We start from the raw sequence: 27,177 nt of genomic DNA, 5'->3' as shown, positions 1-27,177 counted from the left end.
TTTTTTTTATTTATTTTTTTATTTATTTATTTGTTTATTGTTTTTTTTGGCAGTATTTTAGCTTTATTTCTGTGATATTTCACTGTCATTTCAGTAATATGTCAGGTTCATTTGAGCTTCATGTCGGTAACATTTTAGCTTCATTGCGGTACCGTTTTGGCTTCATTCCAGTAACATGTCACAGTCATTCCGATAATATTCCAGTAACATACCGGCTTTATTTCACCTAAATACCGGTTTTAGCTTAATTAAAGTGACATTTTAGCTTTATTTCGGTAACAGCTTCATTTCGGTAACGTGTCTAATTTCAGTAACAGTTTATTTTCATTTCGGTAACATTTTGCTGATATTTAAGCTTCATATCTATTTCAGCTTAATTATAGTAACATTAAAACCTTATTTAAAAACTATCAGCTTAATATCGATAAAATTAATGTCATTTCGGTAAGTTTTGGCATCATTTCGGTAACTCGCCACCCCAACAACAGCACAGGACTGGCGCATGGCGGTGAAGGAGGAAGGGACACAGGAAGTACTCTGATAAAACCTCACCAATTGACCTTTATTTAGTGTACCAGGCTTTGAAGGTGAGGATGGTGCTAGGGTGACACTTGAGGCAGGAAAGTGAGTATAAGTGGGTGAAATGGAGGTATGATGTGGTTTAGTGGTGGGGGCGAGTGGCTGGGTAGCTTGTTTTTTCCTTATGTTTTGGTATTTAATGATTTAAAAACGTTTATATTTGTATTTCAAGGTTTGTTTGGATGTGTCAGTAATGTTGTGTCGGCAAATGTGGAAGGAAGAATGGAGAAAAACGAGAAAGTGAGAATTTTCGCTTGTACTGTCATTCTTGTTTTCCCACTTTCGGTATTTGGTAATTTGAAAACGGTTATGTTTGTGTTTGAAGGTTTGGTTAGGTGCGCATATGATATCGTGTTAGTGTTGATGGCTGATGTGTAGGGAATGAAGAGAACACGAGATAATAATACTCCGCTTGTCAGGTCATTCGTGTGTTTTCTAGATTTTCTTGTCCTTGTGATGTGATAAAGGCTACCAGTGTGTTTCAGGGGTTGGTTAGGTGTGTTAAGTAATGATGTGTTGGTGCTGGTACCTGATGTGCAAGGAAGAGGATGAAATAAGAGAATTGTGCTTTCCTTGTTGCCTCGTTAGAATTTAATTTAATTTAATTTATTTTCTTATTTTTTGAGAACGCATTCCTCTGATTTCAAGGCCATGTTTATATCAAGCTCATAAATCATACTTTCTTTTTAGTAATATAATTTCTGTTGAGAAAATCACATAGGTTTTTATTTTATTCTCTCAACAAGCATAGGGAATCATGTAATTATGAAGTCAGCTAACACAGTCTCAGAATCATTTGACATGTTAATATTTTCCTCCCAAACTTTTGATTATAAAGGAACATGAAAATAAATTATTGATGTGAAGTTGTTGCCAGAAAATATATTTATTAATCAAGAGAGGAATGTGAATGCATGTTAACAATCAGTTATGTAGTTACTGTGTCATTTTATATGGAGAAACAGACTGTTGTGATTAATAATACTTATGGGATGGGCTTTTATATCCTAACCCCAAGAAGTGTTTTGTATTACTTTCCACAAAAGATTAATATAAATTCCAAAGCATCATTCCATTAAATGTTACAAAATTTCATCAAGTAATTGCACAGTTACTGCATTGTTTATAGTAACAGGTAGTAACAAAAAGATTAATATATATTCTCTCTCTCCCTTTCCCTTGCCTTTCTTTCCCTTACCCATTCCTCCTCTTCCCATATTCACCACCCATACATTTTTCCTCTTCCTATCCTCACACACATTGCATAATCATGTAACCAGTTCATATGCTTCATCATTCACTTTGTCTCCAGGTAAGGAAGTACAATCAATGGAAGAGTTTACCTTTGATGAGGAGGAGGAGGAGGAGGAGGAGGAGAAAGATATGATACTGCTACCAACAAGACAGATGATGGAGGTGGAGGAGCAGAACCAACTCGTAAGGCAACTGTACACAGACACACACATGGAGAGGATGGAGAGAAAGGAGTCGCATTCCCTTAACAATCCTCTCACTCTTGCACCAGGTACTCCTCTCACTGCCTGCTTGTATTAGTGAACTTGTGGCTTGTAATGTTTCATCTTTTTCCTTCTCTTCCTCCTGTTCTTTGTCTTCATTTTTTTTCTAGTCTTAATCTTCTATTCGTCTTGTATCATAAAATCAAACCACCTCTTTCTCCTTCTCGTCCTTTTCCTCCTCCTCCATCTTTCTTCTTGTCTTCTTCACTTTTACTCTTCTTTTCTTCCTCCTAATCTTTCTTATCACTTAATTTAATGTCATTTCCCCATTGAGCCTTGCTATGTGTGTTTGTGGCCAGCTATGTTATACCTAAACTCCTCGGATGTGATATGGTTACCCACGAGACTGCCCCTTTCCTGACGTGTGTGTGTGTGTTTGTTTGTGTGTGTGTGTGTGTTGCTTCCTCATGGCTGTCCTGTGTAGGATTGATAGTTTGGTATATAGATAGTTTGATAGATTGCCATTATCTTTATCATACTTTTATCTCCACCTCCTTTCAACCAGGTACAATATTCTGGAGAAGAAATGCAGAAGAAGAAGAAGAGGAGGAGGAGGAGGAAGAGGAGGAGGAGGAGGAGGAGGAGGAGGAGGACATGGAGCTGAAGGTGCTGGTGCCGACCCAACAGGAGATGCAGGAGGTGAAGGAGCAGAACAGAATCATTCACGCCCTCCTGCAGGACTCAGTAAAGGAGAATATGGTGGCTGCCTCCTCCTTTGTTGGGCCTTCAGGTGAGAGAGAGAGAGAGGGGGGGGGTGTTCATTTATCTGGTGACAGTTAATGGGCAAATAATGAAATACAAAATGAAAAAGTTGGAGAGAGACAGAGAGAAAGAAAATAAGTGCAGTATGTGTGTTTGTGTTTTTGTCAGTTTGGTGTCATGCTAGTGTAAGATTTAATGATTGTTTTGTATCATGTGATGTGTTACTATGTGTGTGTGTGTGTGTGTCTGTCTGTCTGTCAGTTACTATTCTAAAGTTGTGGTTTTTATTGCAGTGTTTTAGTGCATGCCAGATTATATCATTATCACTGAATGCTGTGGATACATATTGAAACCACAACTCATTCAATACCCACAAGCAATCATCCACTCATCCACAAATCCAAAGACCAGTAATTACCATCCACTTATCCACTTATCCACAGGAGTATCAGAAACTACCGCACACACCAGCATTCCCTTTCTGCAATCCTTCACCAACACCATCCCCAACACTGCCACCTCCTCCACACACTCCCTGGTGGCGGACGACTATGTGGGGCGTCTGGAGGGGCGGATGGAGGGGCTTTTGGCTCAGGCACCCTCGGCGTACAAGGCTCTCCACCTCAATTTGGCACTCCAGCAGGTTTTCAGGGAGACTATCAGCAAAGTGGAGGAGGCACTGAAGAAGAATCAGGAGGTGCAGGTAAGGGGGGAGAGTGGGAGAGAGAGGGAGGGAGGAGAGTAATTTAGATTAATGAAATGGAGGCAGGTGAGAGAGAGAGAGAATACTTTTAAACTAAAAACTAATCCTTCATAACATCATCTATTTTCTCCATTTTCCTCCCCCTCCTCCTCCTCCTCCTCCTCCTCCTGACTGTATTTTCATCCTTTATTTTACCCCTGTTTACTTCTCACATTTATCCTCCTCCCTCTTTTATTCCCTGTTCCTCCACCTACACCTCCTCCTCCTTCAGGCAGAGGTGAAGCAGAACCTGGAGGAGTCTGGCTGGTCCACTGGAAACGTACCCAGACGAGTTATGCCCACAGCACAGTCGGGGGGGCGGCCCTCCTTTAGATATTCCCACCTGTGCATTCCCTACTTCAAGGACTCTAGTGGGATGCCTGTCCCTATGAATGAGGACTCCAAGAAGAAGCTGGATGCAGGATATATGGATCTGTACACCTCTAGGAACCGTCCCTGTATGTTTGTGTTTGTGTTGTGTGTTTTTATTGGATTGGGTCTAGTTTGTTGTCTTTTTAAATTTGTTTTGTCTTGTTTTTGTTTTTTTAAGCTGTGTGTGTAGTAGTAGTAGTAGTAGTAGTAGTAGTAGTAATAGTAGTGGTGGTGGTGGTGGTGTGTAAGTTGTTGTTTCTGTAAGTGTAGTGTTATTAATTAGTGTGTGTGTGTGTGTGTGTGTGTGTGTGTGTCTGTCCATGCGTCCATGTATCCGTCCCGCACATACATATACATCCCCATCATTTTACCCATCAGTACTTTCCTTCCTTCACTATTCCATACATTCCCATCTCCTATTACCCATCACATCCTTCCATTTCACCATTCATTCCCATCACTACACTCCTAACCACATCACCACCAATCTTACTTTCACCAGACACTACACCACCAACCCTTTCCTAGCCTATCCATCACACTCTCACACTGTCAGCCTCACCCCTCACTTCCCATCACTGGTTCCAGGGCAGCAGAAGGAGCAGAAGGCCTTGGTAAAGGAGGTTCAGCAGCAGTGGAAGACACAGTGGGTGAAGAAATGTGAGGAACAGATCAGATCCCTGCAACGACAGATAAAAGGCTTGGCTGGTACTGGGGATTCCAAGGAGGAGGAGGAGGTATGTGATTCAGTGAGGGGGAGGAGGGAAGAGAAGAGGGAGGTAGGTGAATGGAGGAAGGGAGGAGGGAGGAGTGGAAAAGTTGGAAAGAAAAAGGATATATATATATATATATATATAAGAAGAGTTAGGAGAAAGGAAGAAGAGGAACAGAGGAATGTGAATGGTGAGGTAAATAGAAGGAATAGATGGAAGGAGATAAAGTAGGAAGAGGAAGAATCTGTGGTAAATTAGGAAAAGAATATGAGAAAGAGAGAGAATTATCCAGACCCAGAGACAGTTAAATAAGGAAGAAGGGTAGAAGGAGAAGGATCAGATAGAAAATAACAGAGAGAGAGAGAGAAAGAGAAATTTTCCACAGGTTCATTCAGAGGCAGCTGGAGAAAGAGAAGATACAAAAGAGAGAGAGAGAGAGAGAGAGAGAGAGAGAGAGAGAGAAACAAACAAATAAATCAACAAACTTTTCCTATTTTCTTACCTTCCTTCCCATCTGCTTTGTAGCTGAAGAAGGCCCTGAACAAGGAAGAGAACGAGATGAAGAGAGTGAAGCAGAAGCCCCCGATGAAACTGGAACCCCCACCGCGCTTCATGATCCCTACCCCAAAGAACATGAAGTTAGACTGGGAGGAGATTGCGGCCCAGACTGTGAGTTTATCTTGTATACCTCTATTTTCATGCTAACTGTATACCTCCTTCCTCCCTTTCTTTTCTTCTTCATCTCGTCTCAGTTCTGTCCACCTCTGTAATGCAAGAGTTAACCAGTATTTTCAGTCTTTTGTCGCTTTTTCTGGTAAACTTTAGAACTCTGTGTTTCCTCCTTCCTGTGACTTGTAATCTTTCAGGACTCGCTCAAAATACTTCTCTAATTTTGGATAATCCTTTTGGGTCCTTTTCTTTCTTTACTCTTCAGAAATTGGCACTTCAATTTGCCCTTTTTTTATTTGTTGCTTTGTTGCCCTTGGCCGGTTAACCCTCTTGCATAAAAAGCAACATTTATTTGTTAAGCATTCAATCATTCTTTTTCATCTTTTTCATTCCACCTCTTTCTCCACATTTTCATTCCATCTGCTCTTCCTCCTCCACAGCCTTCACTCCTCTTCTTCCTCCTCCACAGTTTTCACTCACTCTCCTCCACAGTTTCCACTCCTCCTTCCTCCACAGTCTTCACTCTACCTCCTCCTCCTTCCTCCACTATCTTCACACCCCTTCCTCTTCCTCCACAATCTTCACACATCTTCCTCTTCCTCCAGTTTTCACACCTCTTCCCCTGCATTTTATCTTCACACTTCCTCCTCCTCCTCCTCCTCCTCCTCCTCCTCCTCCTCCTCCTCCTCCTCCTCCTCCTCCTCCTCTACCAGGCCTCATACCACCTTCTCCTCCATAGTTTGATGGCAGGCGGTCATCTTTGGAGTGCCAGCTGATGTGGGACAATCTACTTCACCCGGAGATTAGCAGACGGTCTTGGAAGGAGTCTGAGGATCTCACCATACAGAGGCTCGTGAAAATGCCTGGCAGGAACACCAACTGGGACGCCATCGCCAGGTGTCTCAATACTAATCGTACTGGGTATCAGGTGTGTGTGTTTGTTTGTGTGTGTGTGTGTGTGCGTGTGTGTGAAGTCCAGCTTGTATTGTGTTTTTATTTTATTTTTTTCATATTTTTTTGTTGCATTGGTGTTTTTATTTGTTAGTTTCATAGATTTCTCATTATTGTGCATTTGATCTGCTTTGTAATTTCCTACCATGACATTTATTATTGAAGTGACAGATACACACACACACATACGCTAGGGATCTCCAACAGATAAATAGATAGACAGATAGGTAATTCTTCTGCGTGACAAGCCAGGAACACCAAAAGCACAGAAAAAAGGAAAAAATACCTATTAAGTCACTTTATCTAAAAAAAATAAATAAATAAAAGTAAAAACAAACTAATTTAAACCCACAAAAAACAAACCTAACAAATATGAGGAACATTTAAAGACTTCTCCTCCCAAATAAGGAAAATAAATAAATAAAATAAATAAACAAATAAAACAAAAAAAACAGACCAATTTAAACTCAAAAAAAAACACAAACACCAACCACATTTAAACACGGCCTCTATGTAAACAAACTCCCCACTGACCCTCCTCCCCTGTGCCGCTGTCAGGTGATGCAACGCTGGGTGTCTTTCATACTACCTGCCCTGCAGCCAACTGTATGGAGTGTGAGCGACACAAAGAAGCTGTTGGATGCTGTCAGTCTGCTAAGGAACGGACAACACATCCCTTGGGCCCAGGTGTGTGTGGTGAGGAGATGGAGGGGGGGATATGGGGACCTGGTATATAGGCTGGAGGGGCAAGGGGATGGGGACATGGAGATAGGGGAGACAGGGGGGCTTGTGGCTGGGGAATGCAGTGAGGGAAGAAGAGGAGGGGAGAGTTGTGGTTACCTGGACTTGGAAGGGCTGTGAAGTGGAGGAGTTAGAGAAGTTGAAGGTGGGGGTTAAGGGAAGGAAAGGGTGGAAAAATATGGGATTTGGATTTAAAGAGGGAGCTAAAGAAGGGAGAAGAGAGAAAAAAATAGGGAGAATGTGATGAAAAAAGGATGCTAAAAGGAATATCTAAGTAAGAGTAGAGAGAAGGAGAGTTGGTTATGATAAGGAAGAAAGATGGAAAAAGATGAAAATGGAAGAACAGAGAGAGAGAGATCAAATTTTTCATAACTTTTGTACCTTTACTCATGAACTTTGCATAAAATTATAAAAAATGAGGAGTTTTAGATGCATGATTGATGAATTAAATGATAGGTATTGCAGTAACCACAAACCACTGTAGAGGTATAATTAACAAGACAATTATTCCACCATCCAAACAACACACACACACACACACACACACACATACTATAACAAGCAAAAAACGTAGAGAAAAAGATAAAACACTTGATATTTATAAACAATAGATTGATGACAAGTTCTGTGTATGTGTGTGTGTGTGTTTGTACAGGTTCACCAGCACCTCCCAGGCTTCACAAGGTACCAGATCTATAGCAAGTGGAAATCCCTTAATCCAGAGAAACAACACGGACATTTCACAGTGGAGGAAGATTTTATCCTCATTAAGGTAACTACTGCTATTATTGTGACTACTACTATTATTGTTACTGTTACTGCTACTCTTCTTCCTTCTTCTGCTTTCCTCACTGCTATTCCTCTTCCACTTATTTTCTTCTTTCTCTTCTTCCTCTTTGTCTTTTGCTTCTTTTCTTTTTTCTCCTCCTCTCCTGTTGCCTCGACGCCTCTCCTCTCCTCTCCTCTCCTCTCCTCTCCTCTCCTCTCCTCTTCTTTCCTCTCCTCTTCACTTCACTTCACTTCACTTCACTTCACTTCACTTCACTTCACTTCACTTCCTAGTTCTAACACCACCACAAATACAACTACCACAACCATAACTACCATTGCAAATATTACTAATGACACTACTCTATTACTACAATTCTCCCCCACCCCCATCTCTCTCCCCCAGGGGCTGTACATTTTTGGCCTAAACTTTGAAAGCATTGCCCATTTCCTGCCAGGCCGAACTCCTTCCCAGGTGAGGCAGCGGTTCAGGAGGTGCTTCGTTCCCCCCCTCACCACCGTGCCTTGGACCAGGTGAGTGTGGTCTTTCCTTATTCCTCGTACGTAATTGCATGTTGTACAGAACTGAGTCCAGCTTGGTAATGTGCTGTCATTTAATTTTCTTCATCCGTTCCTCTCTCCCACCCTCACATCCTCTTTCCTTCTCTCTCTCTCAGCAAGGAAGACCAGATCCTGATTGAGAGTGGGGAGGTGGGGCCTTGTGGTTGGAAGAAGTTGGTATGGGACCTCCCTCTCCGCATACCCCCTCAGATGAGATGTCGCTACCTCACCCTGATGGTGTGGCAGAATCTGGGGGGCCAGGAGGCAGCCAGTGGGGTGAGTAGGGTGACTCGGGGTGGGGTGTAGGGTGAGGGAGTAAGATTTGGTGGTGCTGGTAATAGTTGTAGTTGTTGTTGCTGAAATGGTGGTTTTGTAGTTGTAGTAGTACTAATAGTAGTAATAGTAATAGTAATAGTTGTAGTTTAAATTTATTATGAAACATACTTATATTGTAATAGTACTGTTCATAGTGGTGGTGGTGGTGGTGGTAGTAGTCATAGTAGTAGTAATAGTAGTAGTAGTTGTATCAGCAGCAGCAGTAATAATAGTAGTAGTATTAATAGTAGCAGCAGCAGCAGCAGCAACAGTGGTAGTAGTGGAAGTTTAAGTTTGTAATGAAGCACATATTTATGGTAGTAGTACTAGTAATAGTACTGTTCTTGATGCTAGTAGTAGTAGTAGTAGTAGTAGTAGTAGTAGTAGTAGTAGCAGCAGCAGCAGCAGCAGCAGCATACCCACACCAGCACCACTATCCCATGACACCCACACCCTGTCCTCCCCATCACCCCTACTCACCCATGCCCTTCTACCCCACACAGAAGCCACCACCCCCCCTGTTTCCCATAAGCATGACGAGTGATGCGACGGAGGTGGGGGAGATCCGAGCCCTTATGCTGCAGGACGACCCTCAGCTGAAGTGTGCTGTGAACCGCAGTAGGAGGGGCATGGACTTGGTAAGAGAGAGAGAGAGAGAGAGAGAGAGAGAGAGAGATTATTCAAGTAAACCAGTCATTATTTATTACAAGCATTAATATCTAACAACTCTCTCTCTCTCTCTCTCTCTCTCTCATCTTCTGCAGGAGGAGGTACTGCAGGAGCTGGAGGAGAAACGACAAGTGAAGCAGGAGAAGGTGGCAGAGGAGACAGCCCAGCGTGTCCACCAGCTGATGAAGAAACGTGGCCGAGCGAAGGGCTCCCTCAATACCCCACCCACCTTCACCCCACTGCGGTCCACCCTCTTTGACCGCTTCTATGCCCCCAGCCGCCCCCACAATGCTTACAGCCCTGCAGTCACTGGTAAGGGGTTATTTATTGATTTATTCTTTATTTTCTTTATTTTTTATGCCCTTTACTATATCTTTTGGTGATAGCCTGCTGTTTATTATCATACCAAGTCGTTTTTCCTTTTTCCTCCACTGTTATCACTATTGCAGAGGAGGTAATTAGTCGGCTGCGTGTGGTGAGCAATGCGTTGTCTCTGAGGGCAACCTGTAGAGTGACACATCAGCACGAACAGCAGCAGGAGGAGGAGGAGAGGGCATCCATCTCCTGCCTCACCCATTATGACCGTGGCCTTTTCCAGCAGCTGGCCAAGGCACAGGAGCAGGACAAGCAAGGTGAGGTGTGGCTGTGGTGCTGGTGGTGGTGGTAGAATTGATAGTAGTAGTAATAGTATTGTAAAAAATATTAGTAAAGGTCCAGGATTATATATTTTTAGTAGTATAATAATATTAGTAGTAATAGTATTAGTATTTCCAGCATTTGTTGAAATATACTGGTAATTCTTCTACTACTACTACTACTACTACTATTGATGATGATAATAATAGCCAGCCCTTTATACTTCCATGCAGTTCAGGTACAAAACAAAGACATCTATATACTTTCTCATCCTCTTTATTCATCAGTCACGTACAGAAATACAAGAATGAATAACAGATGAATAAGAATAACATAATAAGCACTTCATTTCACCACCAAAATGACTCCCAAGTTTAAGAACAAAACAAACTCTGTGATCATTCCTTGTAAATCATGAATGAAAAAAAGGAAAATGAACAATACTAATGATGCTCTTCTCCCCAACAGATGGTGGTGGAGTGAGGGTGGCCAGCATGCCTTACCTGCCCCCCAACCACAGCACAGTGGGGGCCATGCTGTCTGTCACCATCCACCGCCCTGTGTTGTCTGAGATGGCGATGGGATGGTTCATCTTTCAAAAGTGAGTGTACACCTTCCGTTTCTCTTGCTTTCTGTGTGTTTTTTTTTTAATTGTGCTTCTTTCTTATTGCACTGCTCTTTACTTTTGTGTGTGAGTGTGTGTGTGTGTGTAGTTGTGGTGGTAGTGGTAGTAGTTGTAGTACTTATGTTGATGATCTTGTGTGTTCATACGTTTCCTGTTTTTTTACAGGATTGAGTCAAGCTTGTAATGTCCTGTCTTTTAAATTTGTCATGTGTGTGTGTGTGTGTGTGTGTTTATTTTTTATACCTCAGAAATACACATAACTTTTCATCATTGATAAACTACTAGCACATTTATCCATCCACCCACAGAGAAACACAACATTACATACATACATACACAGCAGTCACTCTAATCACAGCTCTCCCCTCCCACAGCTTCGGCCCCCAGCAGCTGGCGTCCATGTCCCACACACAGCTGGCTAAGATACAGCACATCCAACATGATGCACTGCGGATTCAAGCAGTTTGTGGGTCGCAGGTAGTGGTAGTAGTAGTAGTAGTTGTAGCAGTGTGGATGTTGTCTTAGTTAATTAGTTGTAGAAGAGTTAGTGGTGGTGGTAGTAGTAGTGGTGATATGAGTGAGTGTAACAAGGAAAGGTAGTGATTTGTGTTGTAATTAATTATATATAAGGTAAAAGGTATGGGGTGGGCGTCTTTTTGGTGTGGAAGGGTGCACCCATCTTTCTCTCCCGCTCTCTTTCTGCCCTTGTGCTTTTATTTTTATCCCTTTCCTTATCTATTACTATATCTCCATCATCTTCCCAACCTTGCACACGCAAGGTTGCCTCACACCTTCCTCACAACCCAATACTAACCTCTCATTTTTCAGTCATCTTTGCAGTATTTCCACCACCACACCTCTAACTACAGCTTTCCCACAAAGCAGAACAGTGAGGGTGACAGCAGAGCCTCCAGCAGCGTCCCCTGTGTGTCTTCCTCCTCCAGTCGAAAAGCAAAAATTCATGAATTGTCAGATAGTGAGGCAGGCAGTGATGGCCAGCAGATTGGTAGTGAGGAAGAGGAGGAGGTAGAAGCAGATGGTAGTAACAGCCAGCAGAAAGTGTTCAAGATACATATTACTTCTGAAAAGGTTAGTGGCTGTTAGTTATGCAAATGTCTCTGTGTGTGTGTATGTTTGTATCTCTCCCTGCACTTGATCCTCTGTGCAACGTAACAATTCACAGCACCAAAAAATCAGTGTAAAATCTCTTCCAAGGAATATAGGAAAGGAAGGTGATTGAAACAGTAGATTTTCCAATGTGGAGCCAAGAAAGAAAGGGGATTGAAACAGTAAATCTTCCATTGTGCAGCCAATCTAGATGTCGCTGTTGAACACACACAAAAATCTCACAGTGGTTTAAAGCAAGAAGTGTGAGCGAGCAGCAGTGAAAAACCTAACTTCCCCTCCCAGCATGTCCCACTCTTGTGTGTCTTTCTTGCCTCACTCGCTCACCCCTTTTCTCTCCCTCCAGGTCCCCAGAAAGAACACCAAGAGGCTGAAGCATGAATTGAAGAAGCCCAATTTCAGTACATACTTTAAAGGTAAGATGCTGCTTCCTTCCCTTTATCTATCTCTTATACTGTTGCTAAAGTTGAGGTAAAAAAAAAAAAAATTACATGACTAGGCATTTTTCATCACAGCCTTTTTTCATTTCTCTGTGGCCTTTGAAATTCTTTTGTTGTCTTAGCCCAGTGCTGCTAACTCTTACATGAAAAAATAAATAAGTAAATAAATAAAATAATCCACCAGTCACATCATCTCTTGGTCTTTTGTGGAGATTGCAAGTCCCAAGTATTAATTTCTACTTGATTTATAGACAAAATTCATTGGACTTTTATTTACTTTGGCTTGGCAGGGAATATCAGGTCTGCAGTGGGCACATCCAGCACATCAGGCCCCCAGGGAAACATAGCTGAAGCACAGGCAGGCCCCAGCACCAGCACCAGCCTCCCACAGCAGGACGTCACAGCTGCACCACTGTGGTAAGAAACAAAGAAGAGTTTAGGAAAATATTCTTCGTTCTTTCATTGAAGATTGGATTGTGGGGTTGATTGTTAACAGTTCATGAGGGGTAACGAACTGTTAACAAAGTCTGCTGCTGTTTGTTCCTGGTGTTGTAAGTTTATCTCCATCACTTTTCTGTATTAAATGCCTTAACTTTTTTGTACAGTTGTTTTAAGCAGTTACTTATTAATGCTGTGATAAGTGAGTGGTTTGTGAACATGCTTTAGCCCTGTAGAGAGAGAGAGAGAATAAAAATACCACTTGTCTTTCCAGTAACATCTCAAACAGAGAAGAAACACAGGCCACCCTGGAGGAGGAGGAAAGGCTGCAGGAGGCACGGAAGAGAGCAGAGGAGTTGTTGTTCCAGAGAATGTTATCAGTGTTCTTCTGGCCAACCATCATGAAATTGGACAGGTGAGATTATTTTCATAATATTTACCTTGCTATATAAATTCTCTACCTGATATTTACTTTGCTATTTAAATTCTACCCAACCTAAACTAAATTAACAGCAGTATGTATGTGTGTGTTTGTGCGCGCTCGTGCTTCTATGTTGTATGCCTTATCCTTTTCTATATATAAGGTGTTCATATTCCCTAAGATCATAAGGCAAGGTAAGAAGTTAATAGGCCTACACTTGGCAGTCCCTGTGTTAACCCTTTCACTCATATATGCCAAATTTTTCCCTAATCACTAACCACTCTGAGGCATCATTTCTTGTTCTATGGTCACCTCCGAACATTGTACTGGCTATAAATCACAAAATCTATTCTCTTTATTCTCTTTCTTTCCTGTTAATAGATCCTATACATTGTTGTGGAGGTGTTAAACATGCTTATTTCCACATTTCCTTCTTAATTTTCCACTTATCATCCTCATCCATAAATTTACCTAGTATTTTAAAGCACCCGTTAATGAGCATTGCCTCCACAGTCCCTCCAAGTGGCTGGTCAATGAAGTGGAGCTCCTGGTAGCCAAACACAAGAACCGTGCAAAAGAGGAACAGAAAGCAGCCAGGCAGCAGAGGCAGGCACAGGAGCATGAGGAGGTACTGAGAGAGAGAGAGAGAGAGAGAGAGAGAGAGAGAGAGAGAAAATCAACTGACATACCTCCTTTTTTTTTTCACTTTCATAAATTTGGTAAGTTAAATGAAGAAAATAGAAAAAAAATAGGGAATTAAATAATGAGAGAGGGAGAGTGATTAATTAACTGGTGACCCTTCATCTCTCTCCAATTTGCAGGTGGAGACTTCAGAGTACATACAGGAGCTGGTCAGAAAGCTGAGGGAGGACATAGAGAAGAAGAACAAATACAAGGCAAATCTGGCCAAGGCAAAGCAAAGCAAGGAAACCAAGTATGTATCAAAGAAACCCAACTGTGCAACTCAAGATCTTATCCATCCTAACTTTCATAGACCTCTGCTGCTGCTCCTCTCTTTTACCCATCAGTTCTGTGACATTATCCCCAGCCTTTCAGCTTCCTCACTAGCCCTTTTTCTTTATGTAGATGGAATAATTTGCATCTTCCTCATTCTTTTGCGGTAGAGAGAATACACTAACCTTTTTTTTGTGTATGGATGGAATAATTTGCATCTTCCTCACTCTTTTCCTGTAATCTTGCATTTTCACTAGATTATATATATAAAAAAAATGTCACACCAAAAAAAAAAAGGGGTTTAGTAAGTTTGACTGAATCTGTATGTGGGTAAATGGAAAAAGATGGGAAAATACACACACAGTTTGTAAAGTGTAGTAAATAATGGCAGCTGTGTTTGGTTGCCTATCTTTAACTAAATGGAAGTCTAAACAGATCTACAACTTTGCAGGAAGAAAGGAGTAAAGAGGAAGAGATCACCACACCCAGAACCTGATGAAGAGAAAACCGAGGAACAGGAAGAACCAATGCCCCCACCAGCAGCAGGAATAGAACCACCCAGCTCACCATCACCACCAGGAGGGTCAGCATCAGCAGCAACAGCACCAGCCTCCCCATCACCACAGAACAATGAGGAGGAGGAGGAGCAGCCAGACAGTAAATCCTTCGTTGTTAATTTGAGCATTGCCAAGAATAAGAAGAAGTTGAGGAAACTGAAGCGTTCCTTAATAATGAAAGAGGTAGGGAGGGAAGCAACAATAATAATAATAACAAAGCTCTCTCTCTCTCTCTCTCTCTCTCTCTCTCTCTCTCTCTCTCTCTCTCTCTCTCTCTCTCTCTCTCTCTCTCTCTCTCTCTCTCTCTCTCTCCACAGACCCACAGTATGTTTACAAACCACAGTCACTCCCCACAGCCCCTCTCACTCACCTGTCATTACCTCCACAATTAAAGCACCCCACCCGTTAAAGACTGCAGTCTGGAGGCCTTCTGTTTTTTTTGCAGCTTTATATTCTCTCTCTTGGCCTGATGTTTTCATGTTCTCTCTCTCTCTCTCTCGGTGCAGGTGTGGGAGGCACGGAGGCAGGGGAGTGCTCTGGCTCGCAAGAAGCGGCAGAAGTATCGCCATGAGTACCAGCCGAGGGAATCCCGGCGCAGGAGGCAGGCAGCAGAGACCACCACCACCGCTGCTGCTGCCAGCACCTGACTGGTGTGTGTGTGTATTGCTGGCTGTGATGTGCCTGTCCTGGTGACCTGCAAAGCTGTGATGGTTAGTCACTGATAGTGGTCGTCATTCAGTTAGTTATAAGAGTTTGGTGTCATGATACCAAAGTGCCCAGACTGTACTGGTAATGTCATTTGTTCCTGCCATGATACTTCAGCAGTGTGTTATAATTTTGGTGTTCTCCTCAGGGAGTGTATTTCTAAATTCAGAAACAAAGTTACTGAAATAATTAACTGGATTATTGCCACAAGTGAAGTAAATTATCTTACTTCAGCTTTTGTACAATATGAAATCTTTCTCTCCTACCATTTCATTATGTCATTATTGCCTCTTTTGTACTGTGCAAAACAGCCTGAAAAGTTACTAAAGCTGGTATTAAGGTATTAATAAAAGTAAAAATTTATCACAACTTTCCTTTTTTCCCGATTTTGCATAAATGTAAATTGAATGGCTAAATTTACAAAGAAAACTTTGATGAAACAATCTTTTAGAATTCTGAAATCAAATGTTTGTAAGTGGTGATTTAATAACATGTATGGTGAGGTACTGGAGAGAAAAGCCACCAGGAAAGTAGAGAGATAAGGGGAAGGCATATATGCACATGTGGAAGAGGTGTTGGTGGAGGTGGAGTGCAGACTGTTTGGACAGGGAGAGATGGAGGTTTTCCTGCTGAGGCAACCCCACACAAGGAGGAAGCAAAATGCCACATAGGCAGACAGATAGGAACACAAAACAATTATCTCACCTGGCTGTGGAGGATGTGGTGGTGGTGCTGCTCAAGACAAAGGCACACCAACACATTCTTAAGTTACAAGTAGTGAGATTCCTTCCTCCTATCACTTCATTCTGTTACCAAGTCATGGAGGAACAAGACAAACACAAGAATCACCCACTCAAGTCTCACCAAAACCATGAAAGCATCAACATGGACGCTTAAACCTAAAAAAATGAGGATGAATAAATGACCCGATAAAACAATGTAATAATATTTCCCAAGACATCATTTATATGTGAGCATTCAATTAGCCTTAAAAATAATTACAAGTGCATACTGATTAATGGGTAAAAAAAAATGCTCTCTCTCTTTCTCTGTCACTCTTCCCCATATACATATATATATAAAAAACCCCATAATGGCAATACAAATACCCACCAAAATACACTAACCCATACATAATACCTATACATAATACCCATACAAGCAGCATAAATATTTAGCACACATCCTGCCCTGTTAATACAAAGCACTCCTGTCCGTCTGTCTGTCAGTCTTACGAGGCAAAGCAAGGCTGGATGCAAATATGGCTCTATCTGTCTGTCTGTCTGTCAATAACTATTCAAAGTTCAAACATCACAGAAACTAAAAATATGACAAGACAATGATAGGTTAAAATAACTAAAATTATGCTCTTCTGTGACCTACAGAACACAGGAATAGGCTCTGAATAGGCTGTGGAAGTACATAAAGATGGGAATTGGGAATAGGAAGAAGAGAGGTCTGAGAAGTGAGTGAAATAGAGAACAAGAATAAGGAGCGAAAAAGTGATTCTGGAATATGCTTTAAGTAAATGGAGCAAGAGCGTCACAAACACAGGAACAGGAGGAGTAGGATGAGAAAGCAAGTAGATACAGGAAGGAGGGAGTGATCTTGAGGTAAACAAAGCTTGGATATTAGAGAGTAGGAAAAAGATTAAGAGTACGACACGGAAAAATTTTTTTTAGTGAATAAAACGTAATCCAAAAAAAGGAGAGGAATAAAGGAGCAAGTTTTGAAGAGTAGTAGATTCACATAAAAGAAGATCAAGGATTAACTTTAGATAAGAGAAAAAATAAAATAAATAAAAAATAAAAATAAAAAAGAGGGGGGGGAGTGCCAAATAGAAGCAATATCTGGAGTCACTGGTCACCATCACCACCATCACCACCACCATCACCATCATCGTCACCATCACTCCCTGAGGTGGAGGTCCTTGGCCACAACATACGCGGCTACGTGCATCATAGCCGACCTGTTCTTCTCAAAGGTGGCCACAGCACGGGGCCGCATCTCCTCCCACGCGTACAGGTCCCTTGGGTTGGAGGGGTGAGGAGGAGGCAGTAGGACAAGGGGGGTGGGGACAGGAGGGAAGAGGGACAGAGTGACAGGGAGGAGGAGAAGAAAAGGTTGTTAGGAAGTTAATTGTGCAGTGACTGAGAGATACTGTATTCTCTCTCCTTATCTAGGTGATTTAAATTCAACTTTCATTTACTTTATTTTAACTACTAAATTATTAACTACTACTACTACTACTACTACTACTACTACTACTACTGCTACTACTACTACATACACTTCTTCAATTACATTCAAATTCATTTCCAAATATACAAAGAAAACAATTCTGTCCTTTTTTTTGTGATTGATAAATACAGAACATTTTACTGATGAACCAAAACTATGTGAAATTTACTATGAGACAAAAAAAAAAGAAAGAAAACAGAAATAATCCTGATTTTTATTTCCTCAAGTTATTTTTTTGCTGAGGAAATCAAAATAACAGATAACCTTTTTCTGCTTTTCCTTTCTTTATGAGACAATTAGGAAGACAATGTAAGCATCATTACCACTACTACCACCACTACTACCACTACCACTCCCTTCCCCCCTCACTCACCTGTAGATGGGGCGCACAAACTTCATGCGTCCCTGCTCTGTAATGAACTGCAGGGCGGCATCGACACACTCATCCCACTTGGCCCTCAGACACAGACGCAGCCATCGGAACCTGATCTCTGAGTTGAGCCTACTGGACATTCCATAGGCCTCCTCCATGTGGCACACCTTCTCACTGGTCAAGGGTGCCTCCTCCAGCAGCTGTGCCAGGAATGCTCGCACCTGTGGCCAGGGGGTGGTGAGACAGAGAGAGATGGTGAGGGTGGTCAAAGAAGGAAAAGGGAAGAAGTGTACAGGGTGAAGAAGGGAAAATGGAAAAAAGGGAGAGGGTGGTGAAAGAAGGAAAAGGGAAGAAGTGTACAGGGTGAAGAAGGGAAAATGGAAAAAAGGGAGAAGTGTACAGATGAATTATGTGAGAAAAAGGAGGGAGATGCATTGACAAAAAGAGAAGAGAGAAGTGAAGACAAATTATGCAAGGAAAAGGGGAAAAAGAGATACATTGATAGAAAAGAGGAAAAGAGAAGCATAGAGACAAATTATGTAAGGAAAAGGAGAAAGACAGAAACAAACAGGAAAAAAATTAAAAGAAAAAGAAAAGATGAAGATAAATAATTAAAAAGAAAAGGAGACAATTAAAGAGAAAGGAAGTGATAACCAAAAAGAATAGAAAATAAATAAGAAAAGAAGCAATAACTAAAAAGAAAGAAAACAACCAAAACTGAAAAAAAACAAAAAACAAACAAACACAAACAACTAAAAAGCAAATAAAAAGACAAACAAGCTGACAACAAAACAAAAGGAAACAAACACAGAGAACACAGCCAGACAGGTCCCACTACTGACCTGTATGGGGGACAAGGCCTGCAGGTCCTCCTTGGTGAAGGGGTTCTTGGTGGTGACGGGGTCCCATTCCACCCAGCGACGGGCCAGCGCAGTGCATGGGATGGCCAGGGCGTCATTGAACCTGTGGCGGATCAGTGGGTGGATCAGTGAAGGGGAGAGATGAAATTACAGATGAAGTGGAAGTGGAGATGTGAAGTATAGACAGAAGTGGTGAAGTGGTGTAGGTATATCAAGAGCAAGGTAGATTAAAAGTATAAGCAGAACATAAAAAATAAGGAGAGAGGGAGAGAGGTGATGTGGCATGGAATCTACTACTTCCTCCCTCCCTTGTAGCCAGTCACAGCCAATTGGTACTGGGCAACCACTCAAACAAGCCACCCACAATCTTTCCTTCATAACCCCAGGAGTCCTTGCTCTCTTTCCTCCTACAATACTCCCCATCACTCTCACCCCTCACTAACACATTCCTCACACCTTGTTTGAGCAAGTGCCTAGTCATGGGGAGGGGAGAGGGGGCACTAGTAGGTGCAAGTGTACATCAGCAGAGAAACTGGACAGAAATATAGAGACAAAACCAAACCCTTGTAATTTAAACCCTATACACCACAACACAAACACACACACACACACACACACACATGCACACACTCACTTAGGGGTGACAATGGGCATGCCAGGAGTGGTCCACCAAGCCTGCCAGTCCACCTGCTGCAGCACCTCTGCTTGTCCCTTGAAGTACTCCTGCAGGAACTCCACAAACTGGCCCGACTTGAGGGAGGAGTACTTGAACTTGTCCAGGTATGCCTTCAGGAATGGTTCAAACTGGGCTGCACAGAAAGGGGGGGGGATTATTGTTTTATTTATTTATTTATTTTTTTTTTTTTTTTGCATAATAGGGATCTGGCCAATAGTAATAAAATTTGAGAAAAAAAAAGGTCTACTGAAGACACTATTCCCCAAAGAGTAGTCATACTATTATTATTATTATTATTATTATCATTATATATTTTTGTGGTACAATATCAGTTATCATTCATAAGAAAAGTGGTACAAGTGACTTACAATTTACAGATTATTAGTTCAATTCCTTAACAAAATCACATAGAACCACAGACTTATAAAAGTATCCTCAATCAAATGAACTACTAATTTTGAGGATAAATCTTAAGACTTTTATTTATAATTTACAAAACAAAGAAACTAAATATTCTCATTCATCACCAAAAACTTGTAATTCAAACACCCATAAGCCTTGATTCCCGGCAGCAGTGGTGGCACCGGCACTCACCTGGCCCCCCTAGCAGTGTCTCCAGGTGCCACAGGAGGGTGTGGCCCTTCTCGTACGGCACTGTGGAGAAGGCATCGTCTGGGTCAATGCCATTCAGGTCAGGCACTAGTTGGGTGAGGGGGTCTGTCTCCCCTCTGGTCCGGATCTGTTAGGGGAAGCAAGATGTGAGTGTGTGTGTGTGTGTGTGTGTGTGTGTCCGTGTGTGTTGGTTGCCAGCTGGTCAACCTCTACCCTTGGATTCCCTGTCTAGCACAACACACTGCCAGGTTACCATCTTATTCAGTGTTTTATTTCAACCTCTTTCCTCAATCCAAAGCAGGAATGACACTACAAATGTTTACTGTCCAGCTTCTCAGTGCCACACTATATCAGAACCAGTGTCAATAACAATGAAACGCACACACACTCAATTCTATCCATCTTTCCTCTAACTGATGGTCTTCAACCTGTAGTGTTACATCTCTTGCTATATTCTACTATTGTTTTTCATGCTTACTGCTCTTCTGCCCTTGTCAACTGAATGCCTCCCCTCCTCCCACAGCCTCAATGCACAAAACTTTCTACTTCCTCTCACTCCTATTCTGAACGCTTCCTTAATGCAAGAGTTGACTAGAATTCCCAATCTTTTGTCCCTTTCACTGGTGAATTCTGGACCTCCCTGCCTACTACTGTGTTTTCTCTCTCCTACAATCAAGAGATAAGTCCTAGACACTTCTCTGATTATGGAAAGTGACACAAAAACGCGCACACATACTCACACAATCAGCCAGGTCCTTCCAGCCCCCTATGGCTGAGAAGTGGCGCGCCTCCTCCCCGCTGAGCCGGCTAATAATCTTGCGCTCCACAAACATGGTGAAACCCTCATTGAGCCAGAAGTGCTCCCATTGGCTGTTGGTGACCAGGTTGCCCGTCCAGGAGTGGCTGATCTCGTGGATGACAACATCAGCTAAGGATCTGTCACCCGCCTGAGACAGAGAGAGTGGGAAGAGGGAGGAATGGTTATGAATATAGTAGAAATTCAGATAGAAATATGAGGTGGATGGATGAAAGGAAGGATAGAGTGGAAGAAATACCAATCAGTAACAATAATGGTAATAAACAGTAGAAATTCAAATACAAATAAAAGGAAAGGGAGTAAAAAAGGAAGGATGGGATGGAGAAAAAAAGAGGAATTATAATAAATGGATAAATGATAAAACAAGAATAATACAAACAGAATAATAAACACACCAACAAATGAAAATAGAAGAGGAGAGGAGGAGAGATACAAACAGAGAGAAGGAGAACACAAACATCAACAAATGAAGATACAAGAAGATAGAATAGAAAGACAGAGGCAGGAAGGGGGAGAGAAAGCACATCCCAGCCCTCACCAGCAGCGTAGGGGTGACAAAGGTGAGGCAGGGGTTCTCCATGCCACCGTAGGGGAAGCTGGGGGGCAAGATGAGCAGGTCGTACTGCCCCCACACGTACGGTCCACACACCTCCTCTGCGGCCTTCAGCATCACCTCTGTCTGAAGAGAGAATGTGCCTGGTTAGGTTTTGTATTCTGTTTTTTTTTTGTGTTGTGTCCTTCTCATTCCTCAAAATGGGAAATAAAAGTGCTTGTGTGTTTTGCTAATGTTAAAAATACATCTTGTTCAAATTACAGTGAAAAGTGCTTCTTATATCTTTTGCTAATATTAAAAGGAGTTGAGCCTATGCAAATATAATGAAGTGTTGCTTGCGTCTTTGTCTTCTTCATCCTCATCTCAAGCAAAGATAGGAAGGAAATGTCTATTCTCTACAGATATGAGGGGAGAAAAGGTTTGTCATCCTTATCTCTTCCTCACCTTGGCAAACCTTCCCAACCTCAAGAGAAAATGGTAATAGAATCTTTCATATCCTGCTGACAAAAAAAAAAAAAATCCCTCTCTTATTTCCTCCCCCCAAAAATAAGTAATAAAAAATTTTTCATATCTCATAAGAAAAAAAATAAAACCTCCCCCTTATTTCTTCTGCCCAAAAAATGAAATAAAATAAAATAACCAAACAAATAAATAAAATAATAATACAAGCATCTATATTCTCGAAAAACAGGGAGATGGACTGAGAAGCCCCTCTCTCTCTCCCTCATCATCTCCTCACCTCAGCAAACTCATGTGCCGCCTGGTCCACAAACTCCTTCTCGGACCACACAAGTGAACGCGGCCCCACCTCCCTGCTCTCCAGGTCCCCCACCGCAACCGCCAACAGATAGGCCGGGATGGGCACAGGCTGGCTGAACCTGTGTAAGAGGGTGTAAATGAGTAATTCTGGAGTTAAGTAGTAAAGGTAGTGTGTGTGTGTGTGTGTGTGTGTGTGTGTGTGTGTGTGTGTGTGTGTGTGTGTGTGTGTGTGTGTGTGTGTGTGTGTGTGTGTGTGTGTGTGTGTGTGTGTGTGTGTTTGATTTATGCAAACACAAATAACCTGTTTTTTAATCATTAATTCTCCAGATTTCATATAAATTATTGAAGTAAACTAAAAACTACAAAATTTCCTACTGCTACTACTATTCATACTGCTACTGCAACTACTATCTACTACTACATACTACAACAACTACAATTACTATCATTACTACTACAATTCCAAGAATAACCACCACCACTACTACTCCAACATCTATCCTTGCAGTAACACATACACACACACAAACACACTCACTTGAAGGTAGTGTGTGCCTCTCCCTCCTGCTGGCCCTCCCTCAGTGCACTCATCAGCACAGTGAGGCCCTGTGGTGCCCTCACCTCTGCAGTGTATTTCACTTTCACTGCTGGGGTGTCCTGCATGAGGGAGGAAAAATTTAGTACTGGGAACAGAAGGAAAAGGAAGGTACTATTGGAAAAACTACAAAGAAAAGTACTTTTGGGATAAAATAAGGGAATGTTTTGTTGCTTATGGATTGAGTGAAGATTGGAAGACATCAATGTACTAATGGAATGACAAATTGAGAGAAGGGGAAAAATTAATAAAGTGAACAGAAGGAAAGAATGACTGAAAAAAAGACACACAAAGCTATGATTGAAAGAAAGTGAGAATAGTTGTTTCTTGATGGATAATGAAAAAAAAATGAAAAAAAGATATAATGAATAGAAAATGAATAGGAAAGAATAGAAAAGGATAGAATGAAGAGAATGATGGAAAGGTTGAAAAAGACACAAACCTACGATTGAAATAAAGGAAGGATAGTTGACTGCTGATGGATAAAAAAGGAAAAGAGTGAAAAAAAGACAAAAACACACTCCACTTATTAGTTCTTACTGCCTTCTATTCACTTCTATCACTAAACCTTCAGTATATGCTTCTCCCATGCTGGAAGTGTAAATTCTTAATTATTATTTAAATATTCTACACTATAACTCCTAATATATTTTGCCATTTCTTCTTCTATGTTGCCGAAAGGACTTAAATGAATCAGCCAATCAGCCAGTTAGCCAGTCATCCTTTTATATTTTCACCCAGCTACACACTCAACTAGCCACCCAACCACACCTCCATCTATCCACCCACACAAACCACCAAACCACACACACCCCACCTGCACTTACCTGGCATGGAACAAGAGAGCGGCAGTGAATGGCTTGGCACTGGGAGAAGACATAGGGGTGCCTCTTGCCTGCTGTCTGTTCCGGGGAGAGCCACTGGAGGGCGGAGCATGTGGGTGATGTCTCATAGTTCACCTTTATCTTCCACCTGTGTGTGTGTGTGGAGGTGTGGGTATTAGAGGGGGCTTGTTTTTGTTATGGTGTATGTGTGAGTGGTGTTGGTTAAGATTAGGGTGTTGTGTTGTGGTGTTTTACAGGTGTTGGGAAAGGGGTTTTATAAATTGCTGGGTGTTTAGAAGTCTGTGAAAGAAGTTTGTTAAGTTGTTTTTGTTCGGTTTATTTGCTTTTCTCTATATTTTATTTCCTTGGTTTTTGGTAATTTTGTTTTGTTTCTCTCTTGTTATTATTCAGTGTCGGTTCTTCATTTTGTGTGTGTGTGTGTGTGTGTGTGTGTGTGTTGGTTATGTTAATAAGCATGCACACACAGTTTGTTGTATGCATAAACTTGTACAAGCAGTGAATCATGTCTGCATATATAAACAAACACACACACATGCATGCACACACCTAATTATAAAACACACACACACACACACACACACACACACACACACACACACACACACAACCATATCAAGATTGACTTTAAATTCATGAATATTCCATTTATAAATCTCTTCTTTATCTACATTTCTCCTAATTCGTAACATTTAAATTACCTCCTTTAATCCTCCAAGCAACTCTTTCTTTTTCATTTCCCCCAATACATCACAACACATAAAAACACTCCCCAGCACATCAGTCTTGCAACACTCACGTTTTCTTCCCAGACTCTGGCAGGGTGATGGAGAGAGGGGCCCCAAAATTAGGGTGTGCCTCCCCCAGGGTGTAGGTGAGGTCCTTGCTGGAGGCGGTGTCCTGCACACTCTTGATGACTAGGTCGCGGGTGTCCAGGATCTGTGCAGGGGGCAGGGGAGGTCATTGTCATCATAATAATTACTTTTACTATCATTTGTCATTGTTATTTATTTATTTATTATTTGAACATCATTATCATAATCACTGTCATTTAGTTTAACAGTATTATTTTTCATACTCTAATATATATAACATTTTTTCTTACAGAACTGAATAATTTGTGAGTTTAATATACCTACTTTCACATATTAACTCTCTCTCTCTCTCTCTCTCTCTCTCTCTCTCTCTCTCTCTCTCTCTCTCTCTCTCTCTCTCTCTCACCAGGTCATGTCCCTCCTGCACACACTCCACTGTCAGCAGCACAAAGCCGGCCACCACCTGTCGCGTAAAGTCCACCTGCCAGTCAAGGTGGAGCTCCTTCACCACCACCTGGTCTGTGGGAGGGGCAGGTCTGGGATCAGCTGGGAGGAGGGCTGGATATTACTGCAGCTAATTATATTTGTGTCATTTATTCATTTAGTGTCTGTTTTTTTCTGTTATAGTTGCATGATAATGATGTAGATATGAGTGACAGTTGCACTTATTGTTGATTTATCTGTTATTTGTTCCTTTAGTGTCTGTTTTATGGTTATAGTTGTATAATATTAGTGTAGATATGACAAGGGTTAATTATTTCTCACATTATTTGATGAGGAAACAAGGCCACTAGTAATTGTACAAGGTGTCCCATGAGGAAAGTTATATATTCTCAGATGTGAAAGATTAAGTCATTTTAAGTTGGAAATATTTAATAGCCATATGCTGTTAATGCAACGGTTTGGAAGTTACGGGAAATTTTCAATAAGAGCACCCACCAGTAGCTAGTGGGTGCAAGTGAGCCACCCTGCATCATCCAGCTGGTCACTGTTGCCCTATGTTGTGTGTTATGGTTTAGCTATTATTTGCTGCAATGATACACTGTGTTCTTTAATTCATTTATATCTTTATTTATGAAAACCTTAATGTGTAGTCAATCAACATGATCTTATGCCAATGCCAGTCACTGCTGCTCTCACCCCCCCCTCCCCCTCTCTCTCTCTCCCCTCAGAGCACTCATATTAAAATGTCCTGTAATTTCTAAACCATGGCATTAAAAGCATTTGACCAGAGTCTTTCCTATTTAGAATGATTTAATCTTTAATTTTTTGAGAATATAATATAACTTTTCTTCAAGGACACCCTGTATAAGCAGCTCCTCATCACTTCAGCTATATTGTTCATTCCATTCACCTGTTATGTCATGTAAAATTAATCATGTTATTAAGCAATGAAAAAAATATCCCATTAATGACTGCATAAGTACATTTTATAATATTACAGTTGTATTGTTCACTCCTCACATCACTCAACTGTAAGAAAAATTCACACCAAACTTATCAACACTCCACAAGGAAAAAACAAATAAATAAATAAATATACAAAACTAACTAAAAACTAAGTACCTCTCCAATTACTAAATGGTAACTAAAACTAACGATAAAGCAGGTCAACATGAAAGAACAAATAAATCCATCACACAGCCACCTAACAATTCTAACAGGGCACAATAATGATGAATAACCTTTACGTCACACACACACACACACACACACACTGCACCATTCACCACTCCAGTCACTCACTCTTACATAAATTCAAGCTAAATCAATCAAAATCACGTAAAAAAAAAAATAATAATAATCATAAATAAAACCACATTACACAAACCGGCTCGTTATTCTGACAAGGCGCAATAACACGAATAAACTTCACAAAACACCAATTCTTCCATCACCACTTTAATTATTCCACGTTCAGTCACTCAACACCACCATTCCACAAAATCAAGGGAAAAAAAAAAATGAAAACCTCACAAACCGGCGAATCATTCTGACAGACAATAATACTCGACTTACTTACTTTGCTCACATCAGTTACACATTACACGTCCTTCCTTGCCCTCCTGACATGCTCACCTGGCCTTGAGTACGAGTTGGGATCCATGGGGCTGATTTCCGGCATGCTGAGTGGTCGGGAGGGGCGTAAGTGTTACCGTAACGACAACCAACACGAGGACTGAGGCACTGAAGAGAGCAGCTGTCAACAGGAGGTTGGCGGCCTGTGGTTGGGGGGCGTGGGGGGGAAATCTTGATCTTGTTAATCTTGATCTTGATAATGCAGGTGGCTTGGGATCATTCACCATTGTATCGGTATTTCATGTATGGGGAAAAGAAAAGACGAACAGGAAACAAACAGCATCTTTCACACCACTAGTTCCTACATCTAACACGTCATATTTTCTCCAGGAACTCCTTCTCAGCCTCAATCATCCTTTCATTTGTCTCTCCAGTCCTAGCAGCAACACCATCCATTCCTTTTCCTGTCTCTACTCTGACATGCCGTAGTACCTTCACAACTTGCATCATCTCGGCCCTGTCTCTGGCATACTTCATACACTCTAGCATCACACGCTCCACCGTCTCATTCTCTTCCATGTCATGCATCTGGCACATTTTTGCTGTAACTCTTTGCATTCACATCTATACACTCTGCCCTCGCTCGGAAGAGACCACCAGTCAACACCCTGGCATCCCTCATAACACTTTCCATACATTATCATAATTATTACTATTATGTTCTTATCTCTCCACAGTTATAGATGGCACTGATACCTAGTTGGCAATTATATATTTTTTTGTCATTTATATATATATATATATATATATATATA

The 27,177-nt window shown here is 41.5% G+C and overlaps 2 protein-coding genes and 1 long non-coding RNA gene across 6 annotated transcripts; 1 reads left to right on the top strand and 2 right to left on the bottom strand.

Moving 5' to 3' along the window:
- Window positions 1-490: 490 nt before the first annotated feature.
- LOC135113094 (uncharacterized) lies at window positions 491-15,563 on the top strand. 3 transcript variants are annotated; one of them, XM_064028129.1, is made up of 25 exons: window positions 491-587; window positions 1,892-2,104; window positions 2,602-2,826; window positions 3,242-3,501; window positions 3,773-3,998; window positions 4,501-4,649; window positions 5,151-5,294; window positions 6,034-6,222; window positions 6,804-6,932; window positions 7,642-7,758; window positions 8,161-8,288; window positions 8,432-8,591; window positions 9,134-9,268; window positions 9,395-9,611; window positions 9,749-9,931; window positions 10,404-10,536; window positions 10,935-11,037; window positions 11,446-11,649; window positions 12,032-12,101; window positions 12,416-12,542; window positions 12,838-12,978; window positions 13,498-13,612; window positions 13,806-13,918; window positions 14,390-14,678; window positions 15,002-15,563. In XM_064028129.1, the coding sequence occupies exons 2-25, from the start codon at window positions 1,909-1,911 to the stop codon at window positions 15,140-15,142; spliced, it is 3,894 nt and encodes a 1,297-aa protein (XP_063884199.1). In that variant the 5' UTR covers window positions 491-587; window positions 1,892-1,908; the 3' UTR covers window positions 15,143-15,563. The 3 variants fall into 3 exon arrangements, with proteins under 3 accessions (XP_063884199.1, XP_063884198.1, XP_063884200.1); XM_064028128.1 differs by having other exon boundaries at window positions 11,443-11,649; XM_064028130.1 differs by lacking the exon at window positions 491-587 and having other exon boundaries at window positions 1,654-2,104; window positions 11,443-11,649.
- On the bottom strand, window positions 12,387-15,008 carry LOC135113096 (uncharacterized). Its single transcript, XR_010274707.1, has 2 exons — window positions 14,866-15,008; window positions 12,387-12,537 (listed from the first exon to the last, which is right to left on the bottom strand). It is a non-coding gene; the product is annotated as an uncharacterized LOC135113096 (long non-coding RNA).
- Window positions 15,053-26,583, bottom strand: LOC135113095 (leukotriene A-4 hydrolase-like). 2 transcript variants are annotated; one of them, XR_010274706.1, is made up of 14 exons: window positions 26,423-26,583; window positions 24,750-24,862; window positions 24,328-24,467; window positions 23,514-23,658; window positions 22,630-22,748; window positions 22,072-22,210; window positions 21,318-21,458; window positions 20,703-20,909; window positions 19,945-20,089; window positions 19,309-19,483; window positions 18,657-18,777; window positions 17,815-18,035; window positions 15,906-16,006; window positions 15,053-15,189 (listed from the first exon to the last, which is right to left on the bottom strand). XR_010274706.1 is itself a non-coding variant. In XM_064028131.1 (13 exons), exons 1-13 carry the CDS (start codon window positions 26,466-26,468, stop codon window positions 17,109-17,111), a joined length of 1,833 nt encoding a protein of 610 aa, XP_063884201.1. In that variant the 5' UTR covers window positions 26,469-26,583; the 3' UTR covers window positions 16,131-17,108. The 2 variants fall into 2 exon arrangements, 1 of the variants encoding a protein (XP_063884201.1); XM_064028131.1 differs by lacking the exons at window positions 15,053-15,189; window positions 15,906-16,006 and adding an exon at window positions 16,131-17,229.
- Between the last annotated feature and the right edge of the window lie 594 nt (window positions 26,584-27,177).

This window comes from Scylla paramamosain, chromosome 25, assembly GCF_035594125.1.
Source record: "Scylla paramamosain isolate STU-SP2022 chromosome 25, ASM3559412v1, whole genome shotgun sequence".
NCBI classification, from domain to species: Eukaryota; Metazoa; Arthropoda; class Malacostraca; order Decapoda; family Portunidae; genus Scylla; species Scylla paramamosain.
The sequence above is the reverse complement of the archived record's forward strand: the minus strand, read 5'-3'. Positions and strand labels throughout refer to the sequence as shown.

Coding starts and splice junctions, on each gene's coding strand:
- LOC135113095 (XM_064028131.1), bottom strand. CDS start 26,468: ATGCCGGAAATCAGCCCCATGGATCCCAACTCGTACTCAAGGCCAG. Junction 20,910..21,317: donor TTGTCACCCCTACGCTGCTG/GTGAGGGCTGGG, acceptor TCTCTGTCTCAG/GCGGGTGACAGATCCTTAGC. Junction 18,778..19,308: donor ATGCCCATTGTCACCCCTAA/GTGAGTGTGTGC, acceptor GATCCGCCACAG/GTTCAATGACGCCCTGGCCA.
- LOC135113094 (XM_064028128.1), top strand. CDS start 1,909: ATGGAAGAGTTTACCTTTGATGAGGAGGAGGAGGAGGAGGAGGAGGAG. Junction 3,502..3,772: donor AGAAGAATCAGGAGGTGCAG/GTAAGGGGGGAG, acceptor CTCCTCCTTCAG/GCAGAGGTGAAGCAGAACCT. Junction 8,289..8,431: donor ACCACCGTGCCTTGGACCAG/GTGAGTGTGGTC, acceptor TCTCTCTCTCAG/CAAGGAAGACCAGATCCTGA.